This window comes from Ahaetulla prasina, chromosome 10 (assembly GCF_028640845.1).
Source record: "Ahaetulla prasina isolate Xishuangbanna chromosome 10, ASM2864084v1, whole genome shotgun sequence".
In the NCBI taxonomy this organism is placed as follows: domain Eukaryota; kingdom Metazoa; phylum Chordata; class Lepidosauria; order Squamata; family Colubridae; genus Ahaetulla; species Ahaetulla prasina.
In genome coordinates, this window is record NC_080548.1 from 11,980,676 (window position 1) to 12,006,627 (window position 25,952).

General features: G+C 43.3%; 1 protein-coding gene across 3 annotated transcripts; it reads right to left on the reverse strand.

Annotated features, from left to right (window-relative positions):
- Positions 1–2,014: 2,014 nt before the first annotated feature.
- GALE (UDP-galactose-4-epimerase) lies at positions 2,015–24,660 on the reverse strand. 3 transcript variants are annotated; one of them, XM_058195455.1, is made up of 12 exons: positions 24,548–24,570; positions 19,114–19,203; positions 12,467–12,593; positions 10,141–10,256; positions 8,842–8,955; positions 7,867–8,043; positions 7,660–7,773; positions 7,502–7,568; positions 6,323–6,408; positions 5,928–6,005; positions 5,554–5,668; positions 2,015–5,387 (listed from the first exon to the last, which is right to left on the reverse strand). In XM_058195455.1, the coding sequence occupies exons 1-12, from the start codon at positions 24,560–24,562 to the stop codon at positions 5,332–5,334; spliced, it is 1,155 nt and encodes a 384-aa protein (XP_058051438.1). In that variant the 5' UTR covers positions 24,563–24,570; the 3' UTR covers positions 2,015–5,331. The 3 variants fall into 3 exon arrangements, with proteins under 3 accessions (XP_058051438.1, XP_058051439.1, XP_058051440.1); XM_058195456.1 differs by lacking the exon at positions 19,114–19,203 and having other exon boundaries at positions 24,548–24,660; XM_058195457.1 differs by lacking the exons at positions 19,114–19,203; positions 24,548–24,570 and adding an exon at positions 24,602–24,649.
- Between the last annotated feature and the right edge of the window lie 1,292 nt (positions 24,661–25,952).

Consider the following 25,952-nt stretch of genomic DNA (forward strand, 5'->3'; position numbering starts at 1 on the left):
GGGCTTGAAGTGTTTGACAGCTCTTACCAGCATTTGAAACTTGAGGTGGTCTGGACTTGACTGCCTGTGATAATACACCTGGATTACCAGCTATCCCAAAGGTGCTTTTCAAAAGGCAACAGGACATTCTTGGTTTTTTTCTTGAAAACATTTCGCTTCTCATCCAAGGAGTTTCTTCAGAAGCTGAAGAAGCTTCTTGGATGAGAAATGAAATGTTTTCATGAAAAAAAAATCAAGAATGTCCCTTTTCCTTTTGAAAAGCACCTTTGGGACGATCATGACCTGGATGATTGAGAATCTCCATAGACAGAGAACGAGCTTTTTACTACCTCTGAGCTCTGCCTCTCTATTTGAATATGCTTATAGCAGCTTTTGCCACACTGGCCTGGTATGTTGAGTGAAGTCAACCGTGGGTGAGGTGATCTACCTTTGTGAAGTGTGTGCACCCAAGGATTGGTCTGGAATTCTATACAAAGGGTAGGAACGCCTGCATGCAAGATAGCACTCTTGGTGACTGGAAGGGAGGAGTCATCTCACGGAGGGTTGATTTTATTTTTCTTGCTTGGTCTGTTCTCCGTTCTGCTTCACAGGGGTTTTTTCAAATGTTTCTCTGAGCATTGTTATTTGACCATTGTTTCAGATTTAGGACATTCTGAATGCAAGCAGGAGCTTTCCCTCTGAACAACCAGTCTCTCTTTCCTCCTGTAACTCCAAGCAAAAATCAGAAATTTCACTGTGGTTACATTTTATCTGAAACACTCTTCCCCTCCCCCATGGGAAATTGTCTCGGAGTCCTCTGAGAGCATCTCTTCAGGTTCTGCAAATCCTGCCAGGCAGAATCAAGGCCATCCCACCCACCAGTCAGAAGAGTTGCTTCACCACATGAATGTGCCTGTTTGCATAGCAACTGAGCCAGGCCTCCCTTCAAAACAAGACCTTGAGGCTTGTCACTGACAAAGATGGCTCTAAAGTAGTTTTGAACAGGCTTTCATTTCTTCCCCTCCTGTTTATTTTTTTAAGAGAGCTCTAGATCACTTAATAGTGATTTTGATGGATTACATGCTGTCAAATTGCTGTCATCTCTTAGCAACCACATAGATAGATGTTCATGATCGGTCCTTAAGGTGGTCCTTCAGGTCTTTAAAGACTAAAGATTAACTAGAAAGACTAATCTGGTTGTTGCTGGTTGTCCCCCTTCTACTCTTTCCCAATATCAGAGGCTTCTCCAGAGAGATGGGTTTCAAATCATGTCCAAAGAAGCATAATTTGAGCCCGATCACTTAACATAATAATTTTAAATGTGTACAGTAAAAGGCATCGTGGGAATCCAGCCAGAGCCCTTTATAAACCACTTTCACCAATTGTAGTTTATTCAAACCATAACAAAACATCTTGCATGAGGGCAGCCAGTGAATACTGCAAATTCATTACTTATTTAGATGCCACTGCAACCAACAACCAATTCGCATTACACCTCAAAAGTAAATGATTTATTACAGCAATAATATAATTTACCCAAGGCATTTATTCTTGATGTCACTTTTTCCTCCTAGGTATTCCTGGGGTATTACCAAATTGCTTATTAGCATTTTTCCTGTTTCTTATATCCGGTTCAGATTTTCAGGACATTTGATTTTAGGGAGCAGGCAACGTTAGTGCAGTTTTGGCTTCCTTTCAAGAGGGATAATGGGTAACTTAGAGCAACTGAATGTGTTGCTACCTTTTTTGTTACGAGATTTTTCATAGCATATTTACTTTTGTAGGGATCTCTTAAAATCTGTACTGAAATGCTTCTTTTACCACTTGAGAGTATCTGAAAAGTCTTAAAAGAATAGCTCACAGTTGAACTGTAGAGTTCTTGATCCCTCTCCAGGCTTGGTTGTTTGCTTGCAAATGTTTAATTACCTGACTAACTCCATCAGTTCTAGTGAGTATGAGGTCAGCTCCCTATTTATATACAACAGCTTAGCCTGCCACTGTTGGTGGATGTGTAGTTTTTCTCCTCGGTTGTCCCTTGATTAATGTATAGTTTTCTGCTTGATAGTTTGTCTGATGCTGATCCCTGTTTACCTGGGTGTAGCCTGCTAGAGAGGATGTGTTCTGATATTTTGTTTCCTTCTTAGCTTTTTTATTGTATCTTTTGAATGGGGTGTAAATGTGGTTTGTCTCTATGTGTCTATTGATGGCTGATTTATCTGAATGCTAAGCTTCCAGGAATTCTCTAGCATTTTTAGATTTGACTTGATCTGGAATGCTCATTGTTTCTTAGTTGAAACTGATAGATCTGTCCATGTGTTGTGAGATTAAGGGGTTTCCATTGTGTCATCTGATTACTAGTTGGCATTGCTCTCCTATTCTTATACTTCTCTGTCTCAGACAAGTTGTAGCTGGGTCTTTTAGTTTACTTAAGAGGTTTTGGAGAGCTTGATTGATTTGTGTGCCTTGTGGTTGTAATAGTCTGTTGGCTGTTCCTGAGATGTTTTTGATATTTCACAGGCCTATCCTTTTCATAGCTTGTGTTGGTTGTACTGTAGTAGGTTGAGTGGCTAGGCATTTTTGTGATAAAGATTTCCTTAAAAGCATTTTAGTGCAAATCTGTAAGCGTACCTTTAGCGTGGGGGAGTTGTTCATGGCATTTTTTTATTCTTGCTGTTTGCTTCCTAACAGAGACAGAACATAGCTTGGTGCACAGTTCACCAAAGTCCATCCTCTGTGGCCTGCGAAATAGCAATTCTAAGAGTTGTTCCAGCAAAAGAGATGGTGGAGGGTGGCAGAGGCTATTGAATAAATAATGCGCATGCTTTAGTACAGGGATCTCCAACCTTGGCAACTTTAAGACTTGTAGATTTCAACTCAATTCTGGGAGTTGAAGTCCACAAGTCTTAAAGTTGCCAAGGTTGGAGACCCCTGCTTTAGTAAAACATAGTAAAAAAGCTCGTTGTTTTCCTCCTTTTCCAGGAATATCACTACATCGCCATCTTCAAAAATAAAGATGGCCCCTGAAACCATTTTTTAAATTTTTGAAGGGAAACTCTCATGGCTCTAAAAAGGTTGCCCACCCCTACTCTTGAAGCATCCAGAAAGGGTTTTTTAATCTATGTGCCCATTAATATTAATTATATAACATTGATGTCCTGACCCTTGAAAACCATTTAAATCTCTTTCAAGAGTTGTTCTCCAAATGCCTATACTCACAAGGCTAACATTAGGGGAAAAACAGAGATTTCAAAAATCACTTGTGAATTACTGGCCAGGGAGTGGGCAGAAATCCTAGATTACCTGTCTGGAAGACAGAAAACATAACCATAAAGGTTAAGAAGAAGAAAGAACCAGTCCATGCTTGCTAATAATAATAAAAAATCAAAGTAGCTTCTAATGGAGGAATGGAACAGGAATGCAAAAGAAGATAATTTATGGCCAAGCAGATAGAGCTGTTCCATCTTGCCCCTTGCAGATTCCACAAGTGTCTGTCATTTGCTCTTCTGGATTAACACAAAGGCTGAAATTTCACTGGATATTCAAGAATGTTTGGGTTGGAAGGAACCCTGAAGGCAATCTAATCATTTCCCTAGTGGATAATCATGATCACCATACCAGGATTTTGACCAAGTTGTTTGCAGTATAAAAATTAAAATAAAATTTGCTCTTAAGCTGTAAACTCAAATTGGCATAAGAAGCTAAACAAAAATGCTAACCAGATGGAGCAAGATTCCTTATGCTGCATGAAATGCTGTTTGTAAACAGATGGTCATTGATCCAGAGCCTAAAATAGTGGCTTCCATTGGAAACGAGATGGGAGGTGGGTTTAGATTATTTTCAGTGTATCAAAACTAACCTGTATTAGGCTTCAACCTGCCTAATGGTCATTTATACAGCCAAGAAAAGAGGTAGTGATTTGCGTTAGAACAGGGGTGTCAAACTCACATCGTCATGGCTACGTCCCGTGACTTATCGGGATTTTTTCCCCTTTCGCTAAACCGGGCATGGGCATGGCCAGCATGTGTCCAGTCTGGCCCATGGGCCGGGAGCTTGACGGCCCTGCCTTAGAAGGACATTGATGGTCCTTAATTCAAAAAACGGAAGTGGGCAAAAGCAATTCTACTGCAAATATTTTAAAGAGCACACCTGTCTAGTCTTATATTTAGATACCAGATACTTTCACAGCAATGAGCACTGGAATTATCTTGTACTTCCGACCTGGACTTGAAGTTATGATTTATCCCTCCCCCAGTCATGTGACTGTACTTCAAGTGCTCAGCAACCAGGCCACATTTATGGGCACCTGCAATGTCCTGGGCCTCATTTATAGCCACGTGCAATGTCCATCACATGACCGCATTTCATGATGGCTTTCAGCAAAACTGTGCCCGTACTGAACTATTGGTCCACCTAAGGACCACAATGTTTACTTCACCACCACCACAAAAAAGGTAGTAAAATTGATGCTTTATGACTGTCAAAAATTATAACTGATGAGAGGCTCCATTATGGTCATAACTCGATGACTATACTGTTTACCTACATTGCTGGCAGACGATTACGCTCTTCTGCTTTTTCTCAATTTACAATCTTAAAAGAAAGCTATTAGTGGGAGCATCTCTTTTCAAGATGTTAGAAACATCACTGCATTGTAGAACCTTTAGTTATATCACTATCCAGAAGAACTAAAAGCTTCACTAAGAATCCGTGATGTCTTGTTTTAGAGATCAAGCAGCCCAACAGGCTTTGGACTATAGACTGAGGAACGTTAAAAATTACAGCTTTATGCAGCTTAAAGAGATGCTTCCATTACTATTATTTTGTTCCCTCCCCCAAAAAGTGTAGAGTTTATAATTTAGAAAAAGAAATGGAGATAATGACAAAACCCACTTCACCACCTTCAGAAGGCTTAGTTTTTTGACCACTTAGGTATCCTGGCTCTTCCGCTCAAATGAAAGAATCCGGTCGCTGAAATCTTGCTCTCTTAACCCTCTTGAAGCCAAAAAACCCCAAAGGGTTGTGGATTAAATTCCCTCAGAGCCAACCCGGCTCTAGGGAAACATTTGGATTTTGTCTTCCGGTGATATCCAGCTAGTTGTCCTGCTGCTCATTCAGTAAAAAAAAAAACCACATCGCCTCAGCCAATAAAAAGACTCTTGAGTTTCTGGTGAGGAGAAGAGAACAGGTCACTTAAGAAGGCAAGGACATCCTCTTGGTGTGATCAGTCGGCTCCAAAAAGGAAAGAAGAAATGAGCATGGGCCATCTTCCTTTTTCAAAACTAGTTAGCCCTTGGGTCTGCACCCATGTGCTAGTGGTTGTACGTGGGAAGAACAGCCAACATCTTCCGTCTCCTAGTTCTTGCTGAAACCGGTGGGATTCTGTGACTGCCACCGCCATAAGTCCTCACCTGAAAACAAGAGGGAGAGGAAGGAGAACAATGAGGGTCCAGCAGCTTGCCTTTAGGAAGGTATCAAAATGTACCGGGAAGGGTATGGCCACTTCTTTCTCCAGGAGGAGAGGGAAGCAAAATGTTCCTTGAAAAAAGGAGCAGCAAGCGGAAAGTTTCTACTTACACATTTTGTCCAGGCCAAAGATAGCTTTCCAACCCAGCTCCCGGTCAGCTAAGCCAGGGTTTGCATAACAGGAGGCTACGTCCCCTTCTCGGCGTTCAACAATCTTGTAGTTTATCTAAAAGAAATAAATAGCCTGTCTTTACATTTCTGGGAAATGAGTTGGATACAGTTGCTAAGATGCCAAGTGAGAGACAGACTGAGGTTAGGTCCCAGGCTGATCATAAAACCTAACAGAGCAGATGGTGGATTTCTGCTGAAAGTGCCAGAAAGTGGGCAGCTTCACAATAAGTTCTCAAGGTATAGATCCCAGGCACTTTTAAGTCTTGGTGTTGGAGACCCCCATGTTGGCTGTCAGTCCCCGCACCACATCCTACCTGTCTTCCAGATGCCTTCTCCATGGCTTTGACCATCTGCAAGACCGAGTAGCCAACACCAGTCCCAAGGTTGTAAATCTGTAAGAATGCATATATTTTTTTGCTCATAGTTATATTCTTCTATGCTCCTCCTTTGTAGGAGGGGAGAGGGAAGCAAAGGAGAGCTTAAATACAAGAAGATTGGAGGGGCTGGTTACACCTATTTGTTTCCAATGTGGGTCTAGCAGGTAGATGCAGAGGGGGCATCTGATTTAAAGCTATTTATTTTGGTCTCCTGCACTGTAAGATCATTCAGAAATAAAATAAGAAAATTAAGGATTATGAAGACACCCTTTGACCTAAGCAAAGCATTTTCCTTCTCAAAACGTGGACACTTTCATAAAGAACATCCTTACCTTGCATCCGCAGTTCTCCTTGAGCTTCTGCAAGGCTGCAATATGGCCCTTCGCCAGATCAGTTACATGGATATAATCCCGAATGCCTATCAAAGGACAGTCTGTCAACGTTCTGTTCACCCAGCTGGTGCCCATGTATTTCCACAACTTTAGGAGAGGTGCATTCTCTTGGGCAAATACACACAATATATCACAAGAAATTTTGTACATTAGGCCAGCGATGGCGTTAATAGTGTCTCTTTCCCAAGATATTTAGGAATCCTGCTCAACCAGAACTGCTTGTCTATTTCTTCAAGCCTGAAGGGGCTCTCCAGCATGTCTCCGTGCACAGAAAAGAAAATTGGTATTTAAGACCCAGGAGGTGAATATATCTAGTAGTTCCATTTTAATCCAGCCCAAGTACACTTCATTGCCCCTTTAACTAGTAGTTTAGCGTCAAGTCATTCTACTAGGAAATGATTTTAGGACTTAAGTTAGTAAAATGTTGCCATAAATGACACTCACAACCATCTAACCCCAAATAAATTTACTTTTATAAAGCACTTGAAATTTTATGGAACCCTAAAATCTTCTGGTATTAAATCCTGGAATGTTTGAGAAGGTGATAACAGAATCTTGAGTTTTGGGCTATTAATTTAAGATTTTTTTAAAAAAAAAAATGTACATGAAGCAAAGGTGCCTGTCTTCCTAAAGTTGCTTAATCCTGGTTTAAGATGGCAAAAAAGTAAGTCCTGGTCCCAGAAGAATTGGAAAATATATTGTTTGTTTGTTTACATTTATATCCCGCCCTTCTCCGAAGACTCAGGGCGGCTTACAGTGTGTAAGGCAATAGTCTCATTCTATTTGTATATTTACAAAGTCAACTTATTGCCCCCCCAACAATCTGGGTCCTCATTTTACCTACCTTATAAAGGATGGAAGGCTGAGTCAACCTTGGACCTGGTGGGACTAGAACCTGCAGTAATTGCAGGCAGCTGTGTTTTAATAACAGGCTTCTTACAGCCTGAGCCACCACGGCCCTTAATATTCACATCTTCCTTGGGGGAAAGTTCCAAATTGCGACTCTCTCTATGTTTTTCTTCATTGAGCTTCTCCACTCAGCTTTTTTTTTTGTTTTGGCTTTTTTTGGAAGGGGGGAGTCTTAATTTTAAAGTTTGGATGATACTGAGTCCCACGCACCTGTCCCATCCACTGTGTCATAATCATTCCCAAAGATGTTCAGATGCTCTCTACGCCCCACAGCCACCTGGAACAGGCAGAGGATGAAAAAATATATATGAAAAAGTAAACTCAGAAAATCTTAGCGCAGCTGATCGAGTAGCACAAGATCTGTATACCTGGGCAACATAAGGCATCAAATTGTTTGGGATGCCCTGGGGATCTTCTCCAATTTTTCCAGACTTATGAGCTCCAATAGGGTTAAAATATCGCAAGAGAACAGCGTTCCACTCCTAGGATAAAAACAAAACAAAAAAACACCACAAAGTAAATCTGGTGGACACAGCAGACCAAGTGGGAATTAAGGGGCAATGTTGCTCTCTTACTGGTTCCGCCTTGCACAAATCTTGGATCATCTCTTCAATGAAGTACTTGGATTTGCCATAGGGGTTGGTGCAGCTGCCGACCGGGTGCTTCTCGTCAAGAGGGAGGTAAACGGGGTCTCCATAGACTGTGGCTGAACTGCTGAAGACAATGTTCCTGACTCCGTGGGCTTTCATGGTCTGAGAGAGGCAAAAAAAAAGACAGATGAGCTAGATTCTGAATCGGGGTCAGAGGCAGCAGATAAATCTGACAACGGGGACAATATGCCTTGCACAGGAACCCTTGTTTTCTCCAAGCCAGCATGGCTCTGGATGAAGACTGGTGTAACCGACTAAAGCCCATCCCAGTGCTTAAAGAGACGATACTCTATGCTGTGGCTTCTTGGTACAGGGTTTTGTGTTAGCATTCAAGATGGTCTCAAAAGATCATAAATCAGCTCACCCCAACTGGACACCTTCTAGATCAGTGGTCTCCAACCTTGGCAACTTTAAGACTTGTGGACTTCAATTCCCAGAATTCCCCAGACAGCAAAGCTTTGTCCACAAACTTTGTTCAGCAAAGTTGAAGTCCACAAGTCTTAAAGTTGCCAAGGTTGGAGACCACTGTTCTAGATATCTTGGAAGCCATCTCCATATTCTTCAGCCATGTACTACTTGTGGGGGCTACAGAAGCTGAAGTCCAACAAATTTGGAGAATTTGGGAAGGCTCTGCTAAACACTTGCAGGATGCTGCTGTATAACACACTAACAATTTCAGGATTTCAACTTTTGGCCAAGTGATTCTGGCTTGTCAACATTTGAGACCTACAAGTTCTGGTCTGCAGATCAGTGAAAACGGCCATCATCTGATTTTTATTTTTTTATTTTTTTTGCTCTTCTCAGATACATTTGCTGGTGACTGAGTAAGAGCTCCTTCACCACAGCCATCTTCTATTGACTCACTAAAGCTAAACATAATCTTGCATAACGGAAGCTCACCTCTAGCAATCGGATGGTCCCTGTCAGATTCACCTTGTAATATTCCAGTGGCATCTGGACTGACTCTCCAACGGCTTTAAGACCCGCAAAATGTATCACTGCAGAAAAGCGATGCTGGAAATGAAAGGGCCAAAATAATGTCGTCGTTGTTACTCAGAATAAAATTCACCTTCATTGTGGGGTTTTTTCCCCCCATTAAGTCAAAGGATATTTAACTTTTAAACCCACTTTCCATTAAATTAGTTTAAGATGATGTTCTAAACCGAGAAAGCAAAAATATGAAGCCTGAATCAGAATGACTATTCAATAGGTGGCCTATATAGTGACTACATTCCATCTCCAAAGACTCATCAGAATAACCCCACAACATTCTCTGAGGCTACATTTTTCAAGAGTTTGGACGTATTTGTGTCTCCTTGGTTTTCCTGCTCCTATGCCCATCTTTAAAAGTCTCACAAAGGGAAAAAAAACATTCCACAAATGAGAGATGTTCGTTTTCCTGCTGAATTTCAGAAGTACAATTCTGGACTCCAAGGTCATTACGCTTGGGAGTACATTATGCTTGGGAGTCTATGTGACTCACAAACTGCACATTCCACTGACATCTATCCAGATCAGGGATCTCCAACCTTGGTCCCTTTAAGACTTGTGGACTTCAACTCCCAGAGTCCCTCAGCCAGCAAAGCTGGCTGAGGAACTCTGGGAGTTGAAGTCCATAGGTCTTAAAGGGACCAAGGTTGGAGACCCCTGATCCACAGTACAAAAACACACTGGAGTCTCTCCCCATTTTTTTTTTTTTTTTGGAAAAAGGCCAATTCAGATGACTTTCAACTATGCTGACGATACAAAAATCACTTTATTAAAAAAAGTCCTTAATAGGCTGGTTATTTGCCAAAGCTTTAAGATCCATGGCTTGAGAGGAGAGATTTCCTCCAACAAGAATGGATGGAGTCACTTCAGAGTTTTTCCGTGCAGTTTTTCAGCACAACCAGGCACTAGAAGTCAGTGCAGCCACGCTAAAACGGATGCAGCGTCAAACTTTTGGAGCAAGTTTGCAGAATGTCCTTGGGTGGGCAGTACAAAATCTGTCTCAAGATTGATGGGGTGAGGAAGCAAAAGGGGACAATTCCCCCCCCCCCCGCAATCACATAGGAAAAGAGACGAGCCTTTTCCCTAGGCAAAGTTAGTGGTGCTATGCGGCAGGCAAAAACTCAGCTTACTTGCAGGAGCTGAGCCAGTTTCATAATTGGTACAATGAAAAAGGAAAGTTAAACCATCAGGTTAGCGATATCATCTTACCTTTTTGAAGAGCTCCTGAAGGGCTCTCTCGTCAAGAACATCCAGTTCTTGGAATGGGATCTTCTTCCCTACAATCTCCATCACACGCTGAATACTCTCTGGGACCATATTTTCTCCTGTGGAGACAATTAGTGTTTTGATGCAATGCTGGATGGACTCGGCCTCATGCCAGTCTGCTGCTGCCCCCCCGTAGGGAGAAGAGGGTCAGAAAACCTACCCTCCCATCGGTGGTGAAATTCATTTTTTTTTACTACCGGTTCTATGGGCGTGGCTTGGTGGGCGTGGCAGGGGAAGGCTATTGCAAAATTTCCATTCCCTCCCCACTCCTGGGGGAACGATACTGCAAAATCTCCATTCCCACCCCAGCCAGAGGTGGCATTTGCCAGTTCTGCGAACTACTAAAAATTTCCGCTACCGGTTCCCCAAAACCTGCTGGATTTCACCCCTGCCTCCCATGCCCTTAGTCTGTAGCAGGGGTCTCCAACTTTGGCAACTTTAAGCCTGGTGGACTTCAACTCCCAGAATCCCCCAGCCAGCAAAGCTGGCTGGGGAATTCTGGGAGTTGAAGTCCACCAGGCTTAAAGTTGCCAAGGTTGGAGACCCCTGGTCTGGAGGCTGCTTTGGACCTTAGGGATGTCCTGGCTTTTGACGGAGAACATTCTGATTTCCACATTCCTGCTTCCCATCCCAGGCTAAACATCTCTCCCTCTTGTGAACAGTCAGAGATGCTCTTCCTCTCTGCCCTTTTGTTCAGAAATGCTCCTTACTGGCAAGGACTTTGAGTAAAGCAAATTCAAGAAACAATCCTCTGTTTTTCTGAAGAATCTTCAGTGCTCACAGGTCATTGGAAGAGAATCTTGAAAGCCTGCCACAGCAATGATCCAGCTCAAATTATAACTAGCATAATTAAGGTGGAGTCTCCTTCCTTACATTCACTTTCCTCCCTTGAACTTGACTTTCCTGTAATGGTCCTCCTGCCTTCCTGTAGTATCTTTCACTCTTCTCCCTGTTCCCAGGACTGTTAGTCATTCCATCATAAGTGCTCCCTCTAACTCAGGGGTCTCCAACCTTGGCAACTTTAAGACTTGTGGAGGTCAACTCCTAGAATTCCTCAGCCAACAAAGCTGGGAAGAATTCTGGGAGTTGAAGTCCACAATTCTTAAAATTGTCAAGGTTGGAGACCTCTGCTCCATCCCAGTGGCTATTTGAGTAGGAAATAAGAGCATGACTAGAATCTGGCCTTTCTGTCAGTGTTTTAAGGGATCAGTAAAGGACACGGTGGCTCAGTGGCTAAGACGCTGAGTTTGTCAATTGAAAGGTCGGCAGTTCAGCAGTTCAAATCCCTAGTGCCGCCTAATGGAGTGAGCTCCCATTCCATGTCCCAGCTTCTGCCAACCTAGCAGTTTGAAAGCACGTAAAAACTGCAAGTAGAAAAATAGGGATCACCTTTGGTGGGAAGGGAACAGCGTTCCATGCACCTTTGGCATTAAGTCATGCCGGCCACATGACCATGGAGACGTCTTCGGACAGCGCTGACTCTTTGGCTTTGAAACGGAGATGAGCACCACCCCCTAGAGTCAGGAATGACCAGCACATATGTGCAAGGGAACCTTTACCTTAAAGGACATTAAGATAAGGGTTTGGCCAATGTTTCAGTGCCACCTTGAGGCGAAAGTGAAATAGTATTTTGCCTATGGGAGTCAGTGGGGAAGGCAATACTGTTGGCTCCCCACTCCAACTAAGTTACAGTTTAGTTGATAGACCCAGCCATAATCATGGATGTAACTTACACACTGGGACTTGTCTGATTCTGGTTTAGTGTTTTTTTTAAAATCACTTGTTTACAAACCATGGTTTATAACTAACATATTTATTTATTTTTTGTTTACATTTATACCCCGCCCTTCTCCGAAGACTCAGGGCGGCTTACAATGTATAAGGCAATAGTCTCATTCTATTTGTATATTTTTTACAAAGTCAACTTATTGCCCCCCCAACAATCTGGGTCCTCATTTTACCTACCTTATAAAGGGTGGAAGGCTGAGTCAACCTTGGGCCGGGCTCGAACCTGCAGTAATTGCAGGCTTTGTGTTCTAATAACAGGCTTCTCTATTGCCTGAGCTATCCCGGCCCTTATATTATTTGTAAAGTAACCCGTGATGATAAACATGGCTTAGAATAAGGCCTGAATTCACTCACTGGTTCAAACAAACAGTTGTCTGAACAGTCTGCCTACAAACCAGGCACTTCACCGTCAATTTAAGTGGAAAACAATAGCCTTGGATGCCAACCTTGCTGTTGATCAGCTCCTAGATACCGCCCTTACCTCGGATGGCATTGTGGAAGTTATCTATAACTACCGGGGTATAGCCAGCCTCAACCAGTTCCAGAACACAGTGGCTCCCTATATAGCCAGCTCCACCTGTCACAAGGATCTTTTCCGACATGGTCTTCTGAAAAGAAACAAGAAAGTCTTTGGAGGAAGAGAAGTGATTTCTTCCTGGGAGCAACAAGTGCATTATGGAGGACCAAGGCTAGAGTAAGGAATTAATTTTTCGAGCTGAACCGATAGGACTATGACAGTACATAGGCAAGCATGCATGCAACAATAGAATAGAATAGAATAGAATAGAATAGAATAGAATAGAATAGAATAGAATAGAATAGAATAGAATAGAATAGAATAGGATTCTTTATTGGCCAAGTGTGATTGGACACACAAGGAATTGGTCTTGGTGCATATGCTCTCAGTGTACATAAAAGGAAAGATACGTTCATCAAGAATCATAAGGTACAAAACTTAATGATAGTCATAGGGTACAAATAAGCAATCAGGAAACAATATCAATATAAATCGTAAGTATACAAGCAACAAAGTTACAGTCATACAGTCATAAGTGGAAGGAAATGAGTGATGGGAATGATGAGAAAATTAATAGAAATAGTAATGCCGATTTAGTCAATAGTTTGACAGTGTTGAGGGAATTATTTGTTTAGCAGAGTGATGGTGTTCAGGAAAAAACTGTTCTTGTGTCTAGTTGTTCTGGTGTGCAGTGCTCTGTAGCATCGTTTTAAGGGTAGGAGTTGAAACAGGATGTCCTTATGTCCAGGATGCAAGGGGTCTGTAAATATTTTCACAGCCCTCTTTTTGACTCGTGCAGTATACAGGTCCTCAATGGAAGGCAGGTTGGTAGCCATGGTTTTTTTCTGCAGTTCTAATTATCCTCTGAAGTCTGTGTCTATTTTGTTGGGTTGCAGAACCAAACCAGACAGTTATAGAGATGCAGATGACAGACTCAATAAAATATATAAATTGGGGGAAAAACAACAGTCACCTTCAAAATAAAAGCAATCTATGCAGGCCGGATAGGGACAGCCAAAGTGCTAAACATGGCCCAGGGCCCATAAAATGCCTAGGTCCAATTAGGCCAACCTGGAACACACCAGATATTTTGGGACTGCAGACTGAACGTTCCAAATCTCTAGATCGGAATTCTGGAGGTTGTGATTTCAACAGGTCCAGAGGACACCAAAATAGGTAGAAGCAGCAATGCCTGTTTCCAGCATAGATTTTCTTGGTCCAATTTGGTGCCAATAGAAACTTTCCTGATAAAAGGCACTGAAAACTAAAAGGCTAATAAACATTCTGTCAGAATTTACAAACGTTGGTCCTAGGCTAGAATTAATTCCTGTTTATGCTAAAGGACTGGGGGTGGGGGGGAAGGCAGGTAAAAATCTGGACCAAGGCAGTCTGGAAAATGGGGGTGGTGCCTGGAGACAGCTAAGCGGTGAGCAAGGTGGATTTACATAGAAGCAAAAGGATGGGCAGGCTGAGTAGCACAGATACCAAAGAGATAGCAAGGACCATAGCTCTGCAGAAGTGAGAATTGCATGTTTACTAACCCTCTGTCAGATATATATTCTTCCACCTTGCAAAGCTGTTGTGAAATTACTAAATCAGATTTGAAGCATTTTCCATCAGTCTGATAAATTGATATTCCTGAAAGCTTTTAACAGCACAGGGAACCCCCTTTATATGCCCTCCAAAACGAAATGACATGACTCTGTATCTAGCCTGGCTAGGTGGCTCACTGGCTAAGACGCTGAGCTTGTCGATCAGAAAGGTTGGCAGTTCGGCGGTTCGAATCCCTAGTATAGGTCTCCTGCATGGGCAGGGGATTGGACTAGATCACTTCCAAGGTCCCTTCCAACTCTCTTACTGTTACTGTTACTTATAAGAGCCGTGGTGGCACAGTGGCTAGAATGCAGAATTGCAGGCTAACTCACTGCTCACTCCAGGAATTTGATCCTGACGGACTCATGGTTGACTCAGCCTTCCATCCTTCTGAGGTCGGTAAAATGAAGACCCAGATGGTTGGAGCTGACTCAGTAAACCACTTAGAGAATGTAAAGCATTAGGAAGCTGTATATAAGTCTATCACTATAATCATTTTCACCCTCAATGTTTGCAGAATCGATATTGATCTTGGCTGGAAAAAGAAAGAAAAATGTGGTTTACGCAAGTAATGCAACCTGCCCAAGAATAAGCTTTCTATAATAGAATCCTTCCCTCTTGGTCATTGATCTGCCACTAATAAGTATTTCCTTTCCCCAGCCTTGCGCTGGAGTTCCTGGCAAAAAGTAAGCCAACCTCTGAGCATGAATGGAATTCCCCACTCCTGTCTAATTAATCTCAGTCTCCATAAAAGTCCTGCTTGCCAGATGTTAACGAGCCTTTATAAAACTCATCTAACAAACCGGTAGTGTTTGCATTTGCACAATCCCACGTAACCAGTTACTGGCTACATTTTACAAGATTTGTATTAATCTTGGTTAGCCTTTTTTGAGTTTCTGTGAGCCTAGCCCATTTGATTACAGACCCAGAAAATGGATTAATTCAGTAACCAGGTTATGTTTTGTTACGGGATTGTGATAAATAAGAAAAAAAGAAACAGAACAGAAACAGACAACTCTTCCTCCTCTTATCTCCTTTCCATTTTTTCATTTGGTATCCTTATTGCCAGGGAAGGAAATCACCACAGCCCATGATTCAGACATCAGATCGTTTAAGTGTTCAGGGCTAGAAATTTCCTGACAGTTAGAATATTTATCGTATTTTTTGCAGTATAAGACACACTCCCCCCCCTGCCGAAAAAAAAAGTGGGTGGAAATGTCTGTGCGTCTTATAAAGCAAATACTGTGGTGGGGGAGGGAAGTTGATGCGGTGGTGTTTGCCGTCACTGGCTGTCATTGCTGCTGCTGCTCACCGCCGCCAGGGAATGCTGGAGCCTTTGCTGCCAAGCAGCTGATTGGCGGTTGGATGGCCTCCTGGAATACCACCACTCAGCTGTTCTAAGCAGCAGGGATTGCCACAGCTGTTTGCCACTGCCGATCGCCCTAGTGGTGGCGATCGGTGAGCAGTGGCGGAAAACGCCGGTGGTGATCCCCGCCGCCTAAAACAGCTGATCGGCAGTATTCTGGGAGGCTGATCCAACCGCCAATCAGCTGCTTGGCAGTGAAGGCTCCAGTGTATCCCAGCGGCGGCAGCAGCTCAGCTCAGTTGACCGATGGTGGGCACAACGGAGAGGAGCCCTGACAAGCCACATGCTGGTGCTGCGATAATGTGAAGCTGACCAGGCTGTTTGCTGTAAGGACGCTGGCCAGATGGATGCTGGATGGATGCTGGGAGGCAGGGGCAGATTTTTTTTCCTCTTGTTTTCCTCCTCTAAAGCTAATGTGCGTCTTACGGTCCAGTGCGTCTTATAGTGCGAAAAATACAGTAATCAGTGGAACGACTTGCCTCCAGAGGTTGTAGGTGCTCCAACATTGGGGGTTTTAAAGAAGAGATTGGACAACCATCTAATCAAGCCCCATCAGTGGGATGCAGGCAGCACACAAAACCATACTTCCTCCGGTCTACAGAAAAACCTTTCTCCATGGAACCCAAAAGGTTGGGGACCACTGGTATAGGGTCTCCTGCTTGAGCAGGGGGTCGGATTACAAGACCTTCCGAGACCATTCCAACTCTGTTATTCTGTAAAAAAATATTTTCAGGAGAAACCAGAGAGATCCTTCCATCTGGAAACACCACTGTCCTTCCTGTTGTCATATTTTTAAAAGTTTTAATTTCCTGGTCTGGTTTCTGATCTTTCACACTGATCTCCCTAGCAGATATTTAGCAGGTGAAGACTTGCCTGTGCTCCAGAATTTAGACTGAGAACTCAGCTCCAGCTTATCTAAGTCTCTAGGGCAGCAGAAGAAAGCTGAAACTTCTTAGATCTGTTCGCCAAAATCACACTTAACCCAGGAATGTTGTCGTTCTTCCCCTAAAACCACGTCTTTGCCGGTTTCTCCTCCCTTCCATGCTCAACTGTGGACAAAGCCACCTTCTTTACACAGAAACGTTCCTGTCTTTCTGTTCCAGAAGCCTATTACTATTTATTTTCCAGTCCCCAGAAATAATATTTTGTGAGAACAGACGCACTTCAGTCTGAAAATGACAAGGTTGAGGCTTTGCCGGGAAGAGAAGAACTAGACTCAGAAGAGCTGCTGAGAAGCGGGAGAGGGCCACCTGGACAGAATCCCCCACCCGAAAAGGGCCATGAAAAGAGAGTCTGTGCGCACACAGCCACAAGGAAGATATTCATCTTGAAACACACAACCACAGTTTGCATGCCGGTCAAAGTTTTAGGCTTGATCCTCCTGGGCTCAGACTCCGATTTAATTTCAACGGTATATCTGACCACCCAGACGTGTGGCTGGTTCACTTTTCCTAGCACCTTAGTTTGCGTATCTGTAAAATGTACAGGTTTATGGGATCCAGTCTTAGTTTCTCATTCTTGCTTTCAAGATCTTCCTTAGCTTTCCCACTCCTTCTCTCTTAACTCCTAATTTCTCATTAATGCTCTCCCTCCGACCCTTGCTCCTTCAACTCTACTTAGCTGTCCAAAAGCCATCAACGAGAACGCAACCCTTTCCCTCGTGCAGCAAAGAACGATCCGAAGCTGTGTGTCAAAGCTCCTCTCTTCCTCCAGCTCAAAGGTTGGCACAATCTCCAGTACAAAAGTGGTACCGAGCACAACTGTCTCTCTGTAGAACCAGACTGAAGCCTCATCCCTCCAGTGCTTCCTTTGCTCACTTTTAACTACTCAATCAGGTAGACCAGTGGCCCCCAATCTTTTGGGCACCAGGGACCGGTTCCATGGAGAGAGGTTTTTCTGTGGACTGGAGAGGGTGTGGTTTCGTGTGCTGCCTACATCCCATGGATGGGGCTTCGCTTGTTTGTGTGGACCGGTTCCTGTCATGTCACAGCCCACTGCTGGTCCACGGACTAGGGGTTGACAACCCCTGAAGTAGACTTCAGGAGTGGAGGGTAGGGTACCATTTCCTTCCTCTAGAACAGTGTTTCTCAGCCTTGGTCACTTTTAAGACATATGGATTCCCATAATTCCCCAGCCAGCATGCAGCACTTGGGAGTCCAGGCATTTTTTAAAGTGGCCAAGTTTGAGTCCCACCGCCTTGGCTGGATGTCAGCAACCTGTGGCTCCGGAGCCGCATGCAGTTTTTTGGGCCCTCTGCTGTGGCTCCCTGTCGGGTGATCCCACCACTGGTTGGCCCCGCCCCTCCCCCTCCCCTCCCAGTCACTCATCACCTGGTCTAAGAAGGTAAGGGTGATGACGGGGGATGGAGAAGCGGCCGGGGCAGAGACAGAGAGATACAGAGAGAGGGGGGGAGAGAGAGAGAGAGAGAAACAAAGAGATACAAAGAGAGGGGGGAGGGACGGAGTGTGGGAGAGAGAGACGCCAAAAGAGTTTTGCGGTTCCCGATATTTTTTAACAACCGGTTCTCTGCCCTAATGACCGGCTGGGTAGGCGTGGCTAGGGAGTCATGTGACTGGTGGAAGTGAGTGACATCGAGTTGGCCACTCCCACCCAGGTTTTGGACCTCCTGGTGTTTTCTGTGGGAAACGGGTCCAAATGGCTCTTTGAGTGTTTTTAAGGTTGCAGACCCCTGGCCTTGGCCAAAACAGAAGCTCGGAGCACTACTAGCAGTTGCAATGCTTTCCTTTCCTGCCTTTTCTCAAGAGGAACAAGCCGTCTTTCTGGCTCTCACTTGCTCCTCCACCCATCGACACTCGGGCTGGGCCAAAATCCCGCTGCCGCTCCAATTTTGCTTGCTTTACACATCTGCTGCCTCTGCTGAAGGGCAATTAAACCTGCCTTTTCCAGGAGAAAGCAGAGAGCTCGAATCCTCCTGGGAACGGCTGTGTCCTCCTCGTTGTCATTTTTAAAAGGCTTTAATTTCCTGGTTTGGTTTCTGTGCCCTTTTATACTGGTCTCCCCAGCAGATATTTAGCAAGTGGAGGTGTCATTTTGCTAGCGGGGGAGGTGGGGGAGTCTAATGTCCAATGTTTTGTTCCTGCTTGTCAGGTATTTATGAAATATCATAGATCATTAGAGCAATATAAAATCCTGGCTATTTGGCTCCTATGTTGCTAGCAAGATACAGAAGAGATTAGAAGAGGATCTTCAGCAGTTCACTTTCTTCCTCCATTGCCAACCTTTTACTTGGCTAAAAGCCAACCTGGTTCAGGATGTAGTGATTACTCACTATTTACTCAGAGATATTAAAAACCAGGAAACGGAACACTCAGTATGACGGGTGCAATGGGATGACAGAACGTCCACTCACTGGAAGAAGAGACCTGAGCTGGGTTGCACTTCCCACAGCTAGTTCCACGTGGACAGAACAGGCCAGCCCACAATTGGGCATGCAATTGCACAGCCAAGTTGGCAACACCTTGTTCACACCTGGGCTGTTTGCTGGAATCAGAACGCAGGGTAAACTTAGCAAAGGGGCAGCGTGACGTTGCTTCTTTGTTTCATCCGTCAAAGCTGAGACCTGCCCAACCAGGGCCTGGTGCAAAAAAATTCATTCACACACAAAGAACACTTCATAATAGGATTTGCTCACCTGCAGTCCAATGTAGAATAGAATAGAATAGAATTTTTTATTGGCCAAGTGTGATTGGACACACAAGGAATTTGTCTTGGTGCATACGCTCTCAGTGTACATAAAAGAAAACATCATCAAGAATTCTAATTAATGATAGTCATAGGGTACAAATAAGCAATCGGGAAACAATATCAATATAAACCGTAAGAATACAAGCAACAAAGTTATAGTCATACAGTCATAAGTGGAAGGAGATGGGTGATGGGAAGGATGAGAAGATGAGAAGATTAATAGTAGTGCAGACTTAGTAAATAGTATCGGGTGAACCAAGTTAGTCGATTTTTAAAGCGAGTTTTAAAGCAAGCTTGGTAGTGAATCTAGCCGACAGTGGTTTGTTCCCCAAACCATAGCTAAAACAACTATCATTCAGCACAGGGATTCAGAATTTGTTTTGGAACAAATTTGTAGTATCCGTTAGAACACTGCTGAGAACTGTTCTCCAGAAAGTAGTCAGATAGGTCCAAAATGAATTGCATTTCATTGATAGTAAAGTTAAATAGAGGATACATTACTATTTCATCAGTTTAAAAACATTTCTCAGTTTGTCACACTATAATGAAACAATTATATCATATATATATATATATATATATATAGGTCTTTGGTTGTTCGGGTTTTCTCCCGTGTAAAATTGGAAGTGTCTTGGCGACGTTTCGACGAAGTCTCATTCGTCATCTTCAGGCTTCAGCTTCGTGCTTCTGGGAGCAATTGCTCCCAGAATTCTGACATTGCTCCCAGAAGCACGGCTGAAGCCTGAAGATGACGAATGAGACTTCGAAACGTCGCCAAGACACTTCCAATTTTACACGGGAGAAAACAACAACCAAAGACCTATATACAAACACCGTGAAAACCTCAGAAAATATATATATATATATATATATATATATATATATATATATATATATATATATATATAAATATTATATTATTATATATATAATTATATCTCCTCTTCTAGAGGAGATCAACACTGACTGCTCTTTAGAAGGCCAGATCCTGAAGATGAAACTCAAATACTTTGGCCACCTAATGAGAAGGAAGGACTCATTGGAGAAGAGCCTAATGCTGGGAAAGATTGAGGGCAAAAGAAGAACGGGACAACAGAGAACGAGGTGGCTGGATGGAGTCACTGAAGCAGTAGGAATGAGTTTAAATGGACTCCAGAGGATGGTAGAGGACAGGAAGGCCTGGAGGAACATTGTCCATGGGGTCGCAATGGGTCAGACACGACTTTGCAACTAACAACAACAACAAATGTAACAACCCTGGGGCAGGGGTCCCCAACCTTGGCAACTTTAAACCTGGAGGACTTCAACTCCCAGAATACCCCAGCCAGCTGAAGTCCACCAGGCTTAAAGTTGCCAAGCTTGGGGACCCCTGCCCTGGGGAATCCATGAGGGATTTTAGAGCCAAAGCAATCCTAACACTTCTACTTAGGGTAATGCACGAATCCAACTGCAAGAAATTAGTAACCAGGAATTGGTTTGGAAGATGAAGAAATCTCCCACTTGCCAAACCTTCCTTCCTTACAATTTTTAGCTTTGTGCACATCAACTACGATTGCCGTTTTGCTGCGGCTCTTTTGAAACGATTGTATGTGACAAAAGTTTGTCCCCTTTATCTAGGGATCGCCCAGTCCATCCACATAAATAAGTATGCAAAACACACCATTTCATAAGCTGAAATAATTTCATACACACACACACACACACACACACACACACAAGTTTCTTGCTGAAAACAGGACTTTCCACATTTCACATGCAAGAGTTTGAGATGGGGCATTTGCACACTCTTTACAAGTCGGTAAGATTTCTATTGGACCTATGGGGTGCATTGCTTGGCTCAGCCGACCACTTGGTTTTCAATTAACACAGGGATGGGCAACTTCCGCACACCTAAGCTACAACTGTCTCCCACAAGTGGCTCGAGATTTGCAGGTGAAATTATTAACCAGGGAGGGCTCTTTCTCTCTCTCTCCCCCACCCCACTTTTCTTTTAGGGTTTTACGAGTGGGAATGGGAACAACCTCCCCACACCCTCAAATAAATTTGCTGAGAAACTGGTTGATTTCTGGCTGCATCTTTTGGGGCGGGGGACTTTTGGGAGGGGATTAATAGTGGAATTGGAGTAATTTCCCTCCAGGGCCTCCCACTCCGATATTTATCTTTATTGGAACAAAAATAAATTGTACTAAGCATTAGTCCTTCACTTTAGTAAGGGGAGGATGATCACCCTGTGTGCTGCAGACTGCCTTTTCCTGTTTTAACACATTAGGTGAGCTTTACAAATTATGGTCCATTTAAGATAATGATAATCATATCAACCAAAAGCAATTTACAATATATGACGTTTGTTGGACTACAACATTTACTGAAAAAAATATGCAACTGAAATTTGAGCAGCTGGATATTGAACTTTCTGCCAACTGTGCACAGCTGTGTTATTCCCTCCTCCCAGTCTATTGAAAAATGATAACTAATGGCAAGCCAATTCATTCAAAACAACTGCAGGGCCATACTGCTTTTCAAATTAATTGCACCCAGTCAAATATTGCTCTTTCTTTTGTTTTTGTTTTTTTTTAATTTGAATTTATATCCCGCCCTTCTCCGAAGACTCAGGGCGGCTTACACTATGTCAAGCAATAGTCTTCATCCATTTGTATATTATATACAAAGTCAACTTTTATTGCCCCCAATCTGGGTCCTCATTTTACCTACCTTATAAAGAATGGAAGACTGAGTCAACCTTGGGCCTGGTGGGACTTGAACTTGCAGTAATTGCAAGCAGCTGTGTTAATAACAGACTGCATTAGTCTGTTGAGCCTGTTGATTAGTCTGTTGAGCCACCAGAGGCCTTATTTTCTTTTTATGCTGTATAGCGAGTCTTTTTTCAGTAGACTGTTTTTATTGCAGACAGTTATGCTGAATTGAATTTTTATTACGGCCTTTGGCCAATGAAAAGATTGTTATATTGTTCTTTTTTTCTGTGCCGTGCTCTGCTACTAAGAAAAGTAAACCATACTAAATTGTATCTTATTACGTCCCCTCAAACAGAGTGCCAAGATATGCAGACATTTTGGTGGTACTCTCCTAAAGTCAACCTGCTCAGCTGTCCTCATACTGAAACAGCCAAGTGATCAATGGGGGCTATTCAAGACATTTGCTCGAAAGACAATCAACTTCTTTACATTTTCCCCATGCAAAAGAACAGCTTCCATTCAGTCCTTCCAAGAGAAAAACCAATTACTGTTGGGATCACTATATGTCCTCTTCCTCCAATATTGGATAGACTGTCTATGGAGATCCTCAGTCATCCAGTCAGGGGTCTCCAACCTTGGTCCCTTTAAGAGTTGTGGACTTCAACTCCCAGAGTTACTCAGCCAGCTTTGCTGGCTGAGGGACTCTGGGAGTTGAAGTCCACAAGTCTTAAAGGGACCAAGGTTGGAGATCCCTGATCCAGGTCATAGTTGTCCCAAAGGTGTTTTTTTCCCTCTCCAAAAGGCAACTGGACTCTCTTTTTCCTTGAAGATGTTTTGCTTCTCATCCAAGAAGCTTCTTCAGTTCTGAACTGAAGAAGCTTCTTGGATGAGAAACGAAACATCTTCAAGGAAAAACAAAGTCCAGTTGCCTTTTGGGAAAAAGAAAAAGACACCTTTGGGACACCGGATAGCCTGATTGCTCAGACTTGGAACAGATTTCAGGCAAGTAGTAGACATGTATTAGCTTGAATTCATAGAACTGCCAAGATTGTCCATAGGAAGGTTAAAATGACAGAAGCAGCTTCGCACCATAAGCTCTGCCCTGCCTGGGCTTCTGCTTGGACACTCCAAGTTGTGTGAAAGGGAATAGAACTTTTTATTGTAGGTCCAATAGATAGGTTACCAACTTATAAGAGCGTGCAAAACAGCCCATCTCAAAGTGCTACATGTGAAATGTGGAAAGTCCTGTTTTCAACAAGAAACTGTTTTTTTGTGTGTGTTTGAAACTATTTCAGGTATGGTCCATTCCTGGACTGGGAAGTTTTTAAAAAAAACAAAAACAAACCAAAGGCATCCATAGTGAAACTCTTAGGCATTATTGCCAAGAAAAGCATAGACCCTCCTAATCCCCAGCAGTTGATCTCAAAAATATATACAGTTTTTTTAAACTTTGCTTTTTATGAGCTTGAACAGGCAACTTGCACATCCTCAAACATCACCTAGCCGCAGTGGTTTCTGCCTGCCTCCCAGAACAAAAATGCTGCATTTCCTTCTTCTGACGTTCCTTCTTAGAGCAGTGTTTCTCCACCTTTGCAGATGAACACAGGGAAGGATCTTCAACTCCCAGAATTCCCTAGAGTACGTCTGCTATGCTGTGGTACGCTGGGTAATTCTGGGAGTTGAAGTCCATCCAGGTTCAAGCTGTCAAGATGGAGAAACACTGTTTTAAGGAATACAGGAGAGTTTTTCCAAAAACCAAAGAAACCCGAACTCCCACCCTCAGCCCTTCCGGCTAAAATACCTGCCTCTCAGCCAAGGCAGGGCTGTGGGTGCTGAGGGGTGGGGAGCGGCTCTGGGTAAGAAGAGTAGGAGAGAGGCAGTGGTGGGATTCAGCCAGTTCGCACCACTTCAGGAGAACCGGTTGTTAACTTTCTGAGCAGTTTGGCAAACTGGTTGTTGGAAGAAATCACTAGGGCAGAGAACCGGTGGTTAAATTACTTGAATCTCACCTCTGAGAGAGGGTTAGAAAGGGAGGAGGAAGAGAAGAGTAGGGGAAGGAGAGGAGGAAAGAAGAAAGGGATAGAAGAAGGAAGAGAAGAAGACGAGGAGGAAAGGTTGTGGTAAAATAAAGGCGAGGAAATGGTTGAAAAGCAACCCCGAATATATCTTAATATACTTAATTTTTTTTTTTAAGATGACGAACAACCGAAAATGAAAAGTCAAAAGGATAATATGTACGATCAATGATGGAGAAGAGACTGTGCATTTAAATAGGTTGATGAGAAACACAAATAAAAACTTTACCAAAAAAAAAAGAAAAGAAAAGAAGAGCCAGACAGATCATCCCAGGGGCTGAAGAGCCGTCTAGACCAGGGATCTCCAACCTTGGGAACTTTAAGCCTGGTGGACTTCAACTCCCAGAATCCCCCAGCCAGCTAAGCTGGCTGGGGGAATTCTGGGAGTTGAAGTCCACCAGGCTTAAAGTTCCCAAGGTTGGAGATCCCTGGTTTAAAAGGGCAACGGGGCAGCGTTCTTGCCCGTTTTCCGACCCACCAAGGCGGAGACCCGCACCGCCTCTCCCCGCGACTGTCTCCTTTCATAGTCGAGCGGCGAAACCTCACCGTAACGCCCCCAACCGGGGATATGGGAGTCCCCCCCTCCGCCCCCCATCGCACTCCCATTTCTCACCATGCATTCAGCCATTCACACGTGCAGCCGCGCTCCCGCCGCCTCCATCCTCACCTGCAGCAGCTCCGCCGACTCCTTCCGAAGCCGCGAGGTCGCCGCCCCTTTAAGGGCTTCTCCCAGGACCCGCTCCCTTCTCTCCCCCCGCCCACTTTTAGGCCACGCCTCCGCGGATTGCGCGCGCCGCCGCCGCCGCCGCCGCTTCCCCATGGTAACGTGTCACTTTTTTTTGTCCCGCCCTCGTTCCAAACCCCCCCTCCCACTTTCCTGGTACGGAACGTGGCGAGGGCCAAAAAGGTGTCCCGATGCCACGCATCCTTTTGGATGGACGGATTGGAAATGAGCTGCAAACTGCCCTTCGCGTCTTGGTCTCCTGTTTTAGGAAAGCAGCTTAACCGGAGTCTTTCCCGCCGGAGGCTGCAAATGGGGATTCTCAGCCTGGAACAAAAACAGCAAAAGTTCTGAGCTGCTGTATGTGGTTTTATAGTTCCAGGCATTCCGGTTCCCATAACAACACCCTTGAGAAACCGTGCATGAATGGGAAAGAGGAAAGTTATCTATTACTGTCTTCACAAGACAGAGTAATACAATACAATACAATATAGAATAAATAGAATAGGAATAGAATTAGAAAGAATTAGAATTAAATAAATAAATAAATAAATTTAATAAATAAATAAATAAATAAAATTAGAAAGAATAGAATAGAATTAGAATTAGAAAGAATAGAATAGAATTAGAATAGAATTAGAAAGAATAGAATAGAATTAGAAAGAATAGAATAGAATTAGAATAGAATAGAATTAGAAATAATAGAATAGAATAGAATAGAATAGAATAGAATAGAATAGAATAAAATAAGAAACAATAGAATAGAATTAAATAAAATAGAATAGAACAGAACAATTCTTTTTTGGGTAGCATTTTTTGTTCTGTGTCTTGTATGAATTAAGAGCAACTGACTTTTTGCACAATAGTGGAGAAATTAGGCTAAAGCCAGTTTGGTGTAGTAGTTAGATTTTTTTTTTTTTTTGGCCAAGTGTGATTGGACACACAAGGAATTTGTCTTTGGTGCATATGCTCTCAGAGTACATAAAAAGACAAGAGCCATTCGTCATGAATCATAAGGTACAACCCTTAATGATGCTCATAGGGTACAAATAAGCAATCAAATCATATTAGGAAACAGTAAACATAAATCATAAGGATACAAGAAAGAATGTTCTTTCTGCGACAATTCAGTAAGCTCAAACTGCCCAAGGAGCTGCTGATTCAGTTCTACAGAGGAATTATTGAGTCTGTCATTTGCACCTCTACAACTGTCTGGTTCGGTTCTGCAACCCAACAAGAAAAACACAGACTTCAGAGGATAATTAGAACTGCAGAAAAAATAATTGCTACCAACCTG

Bases quoted from the DNA above. Each gene is read 5' to 3' on its own strand.
- GALE (XM_058195455.1), bottom strand. The intron at 7,569-7,659 runs GTATACAGATCT...TGCCTGTTCCAG, and splicing joins TGATGCCTTATGTTGCCCAG to GTGGCTGTGGGGCGTAGAGA. The intron at 5,669-5,927 runs GTAGGATGTGGT...TATTTCTTTTAG, and splicing joins AGAAGGCATCTGGAAGACAG to ATAAACTACAAGATTGTTGA.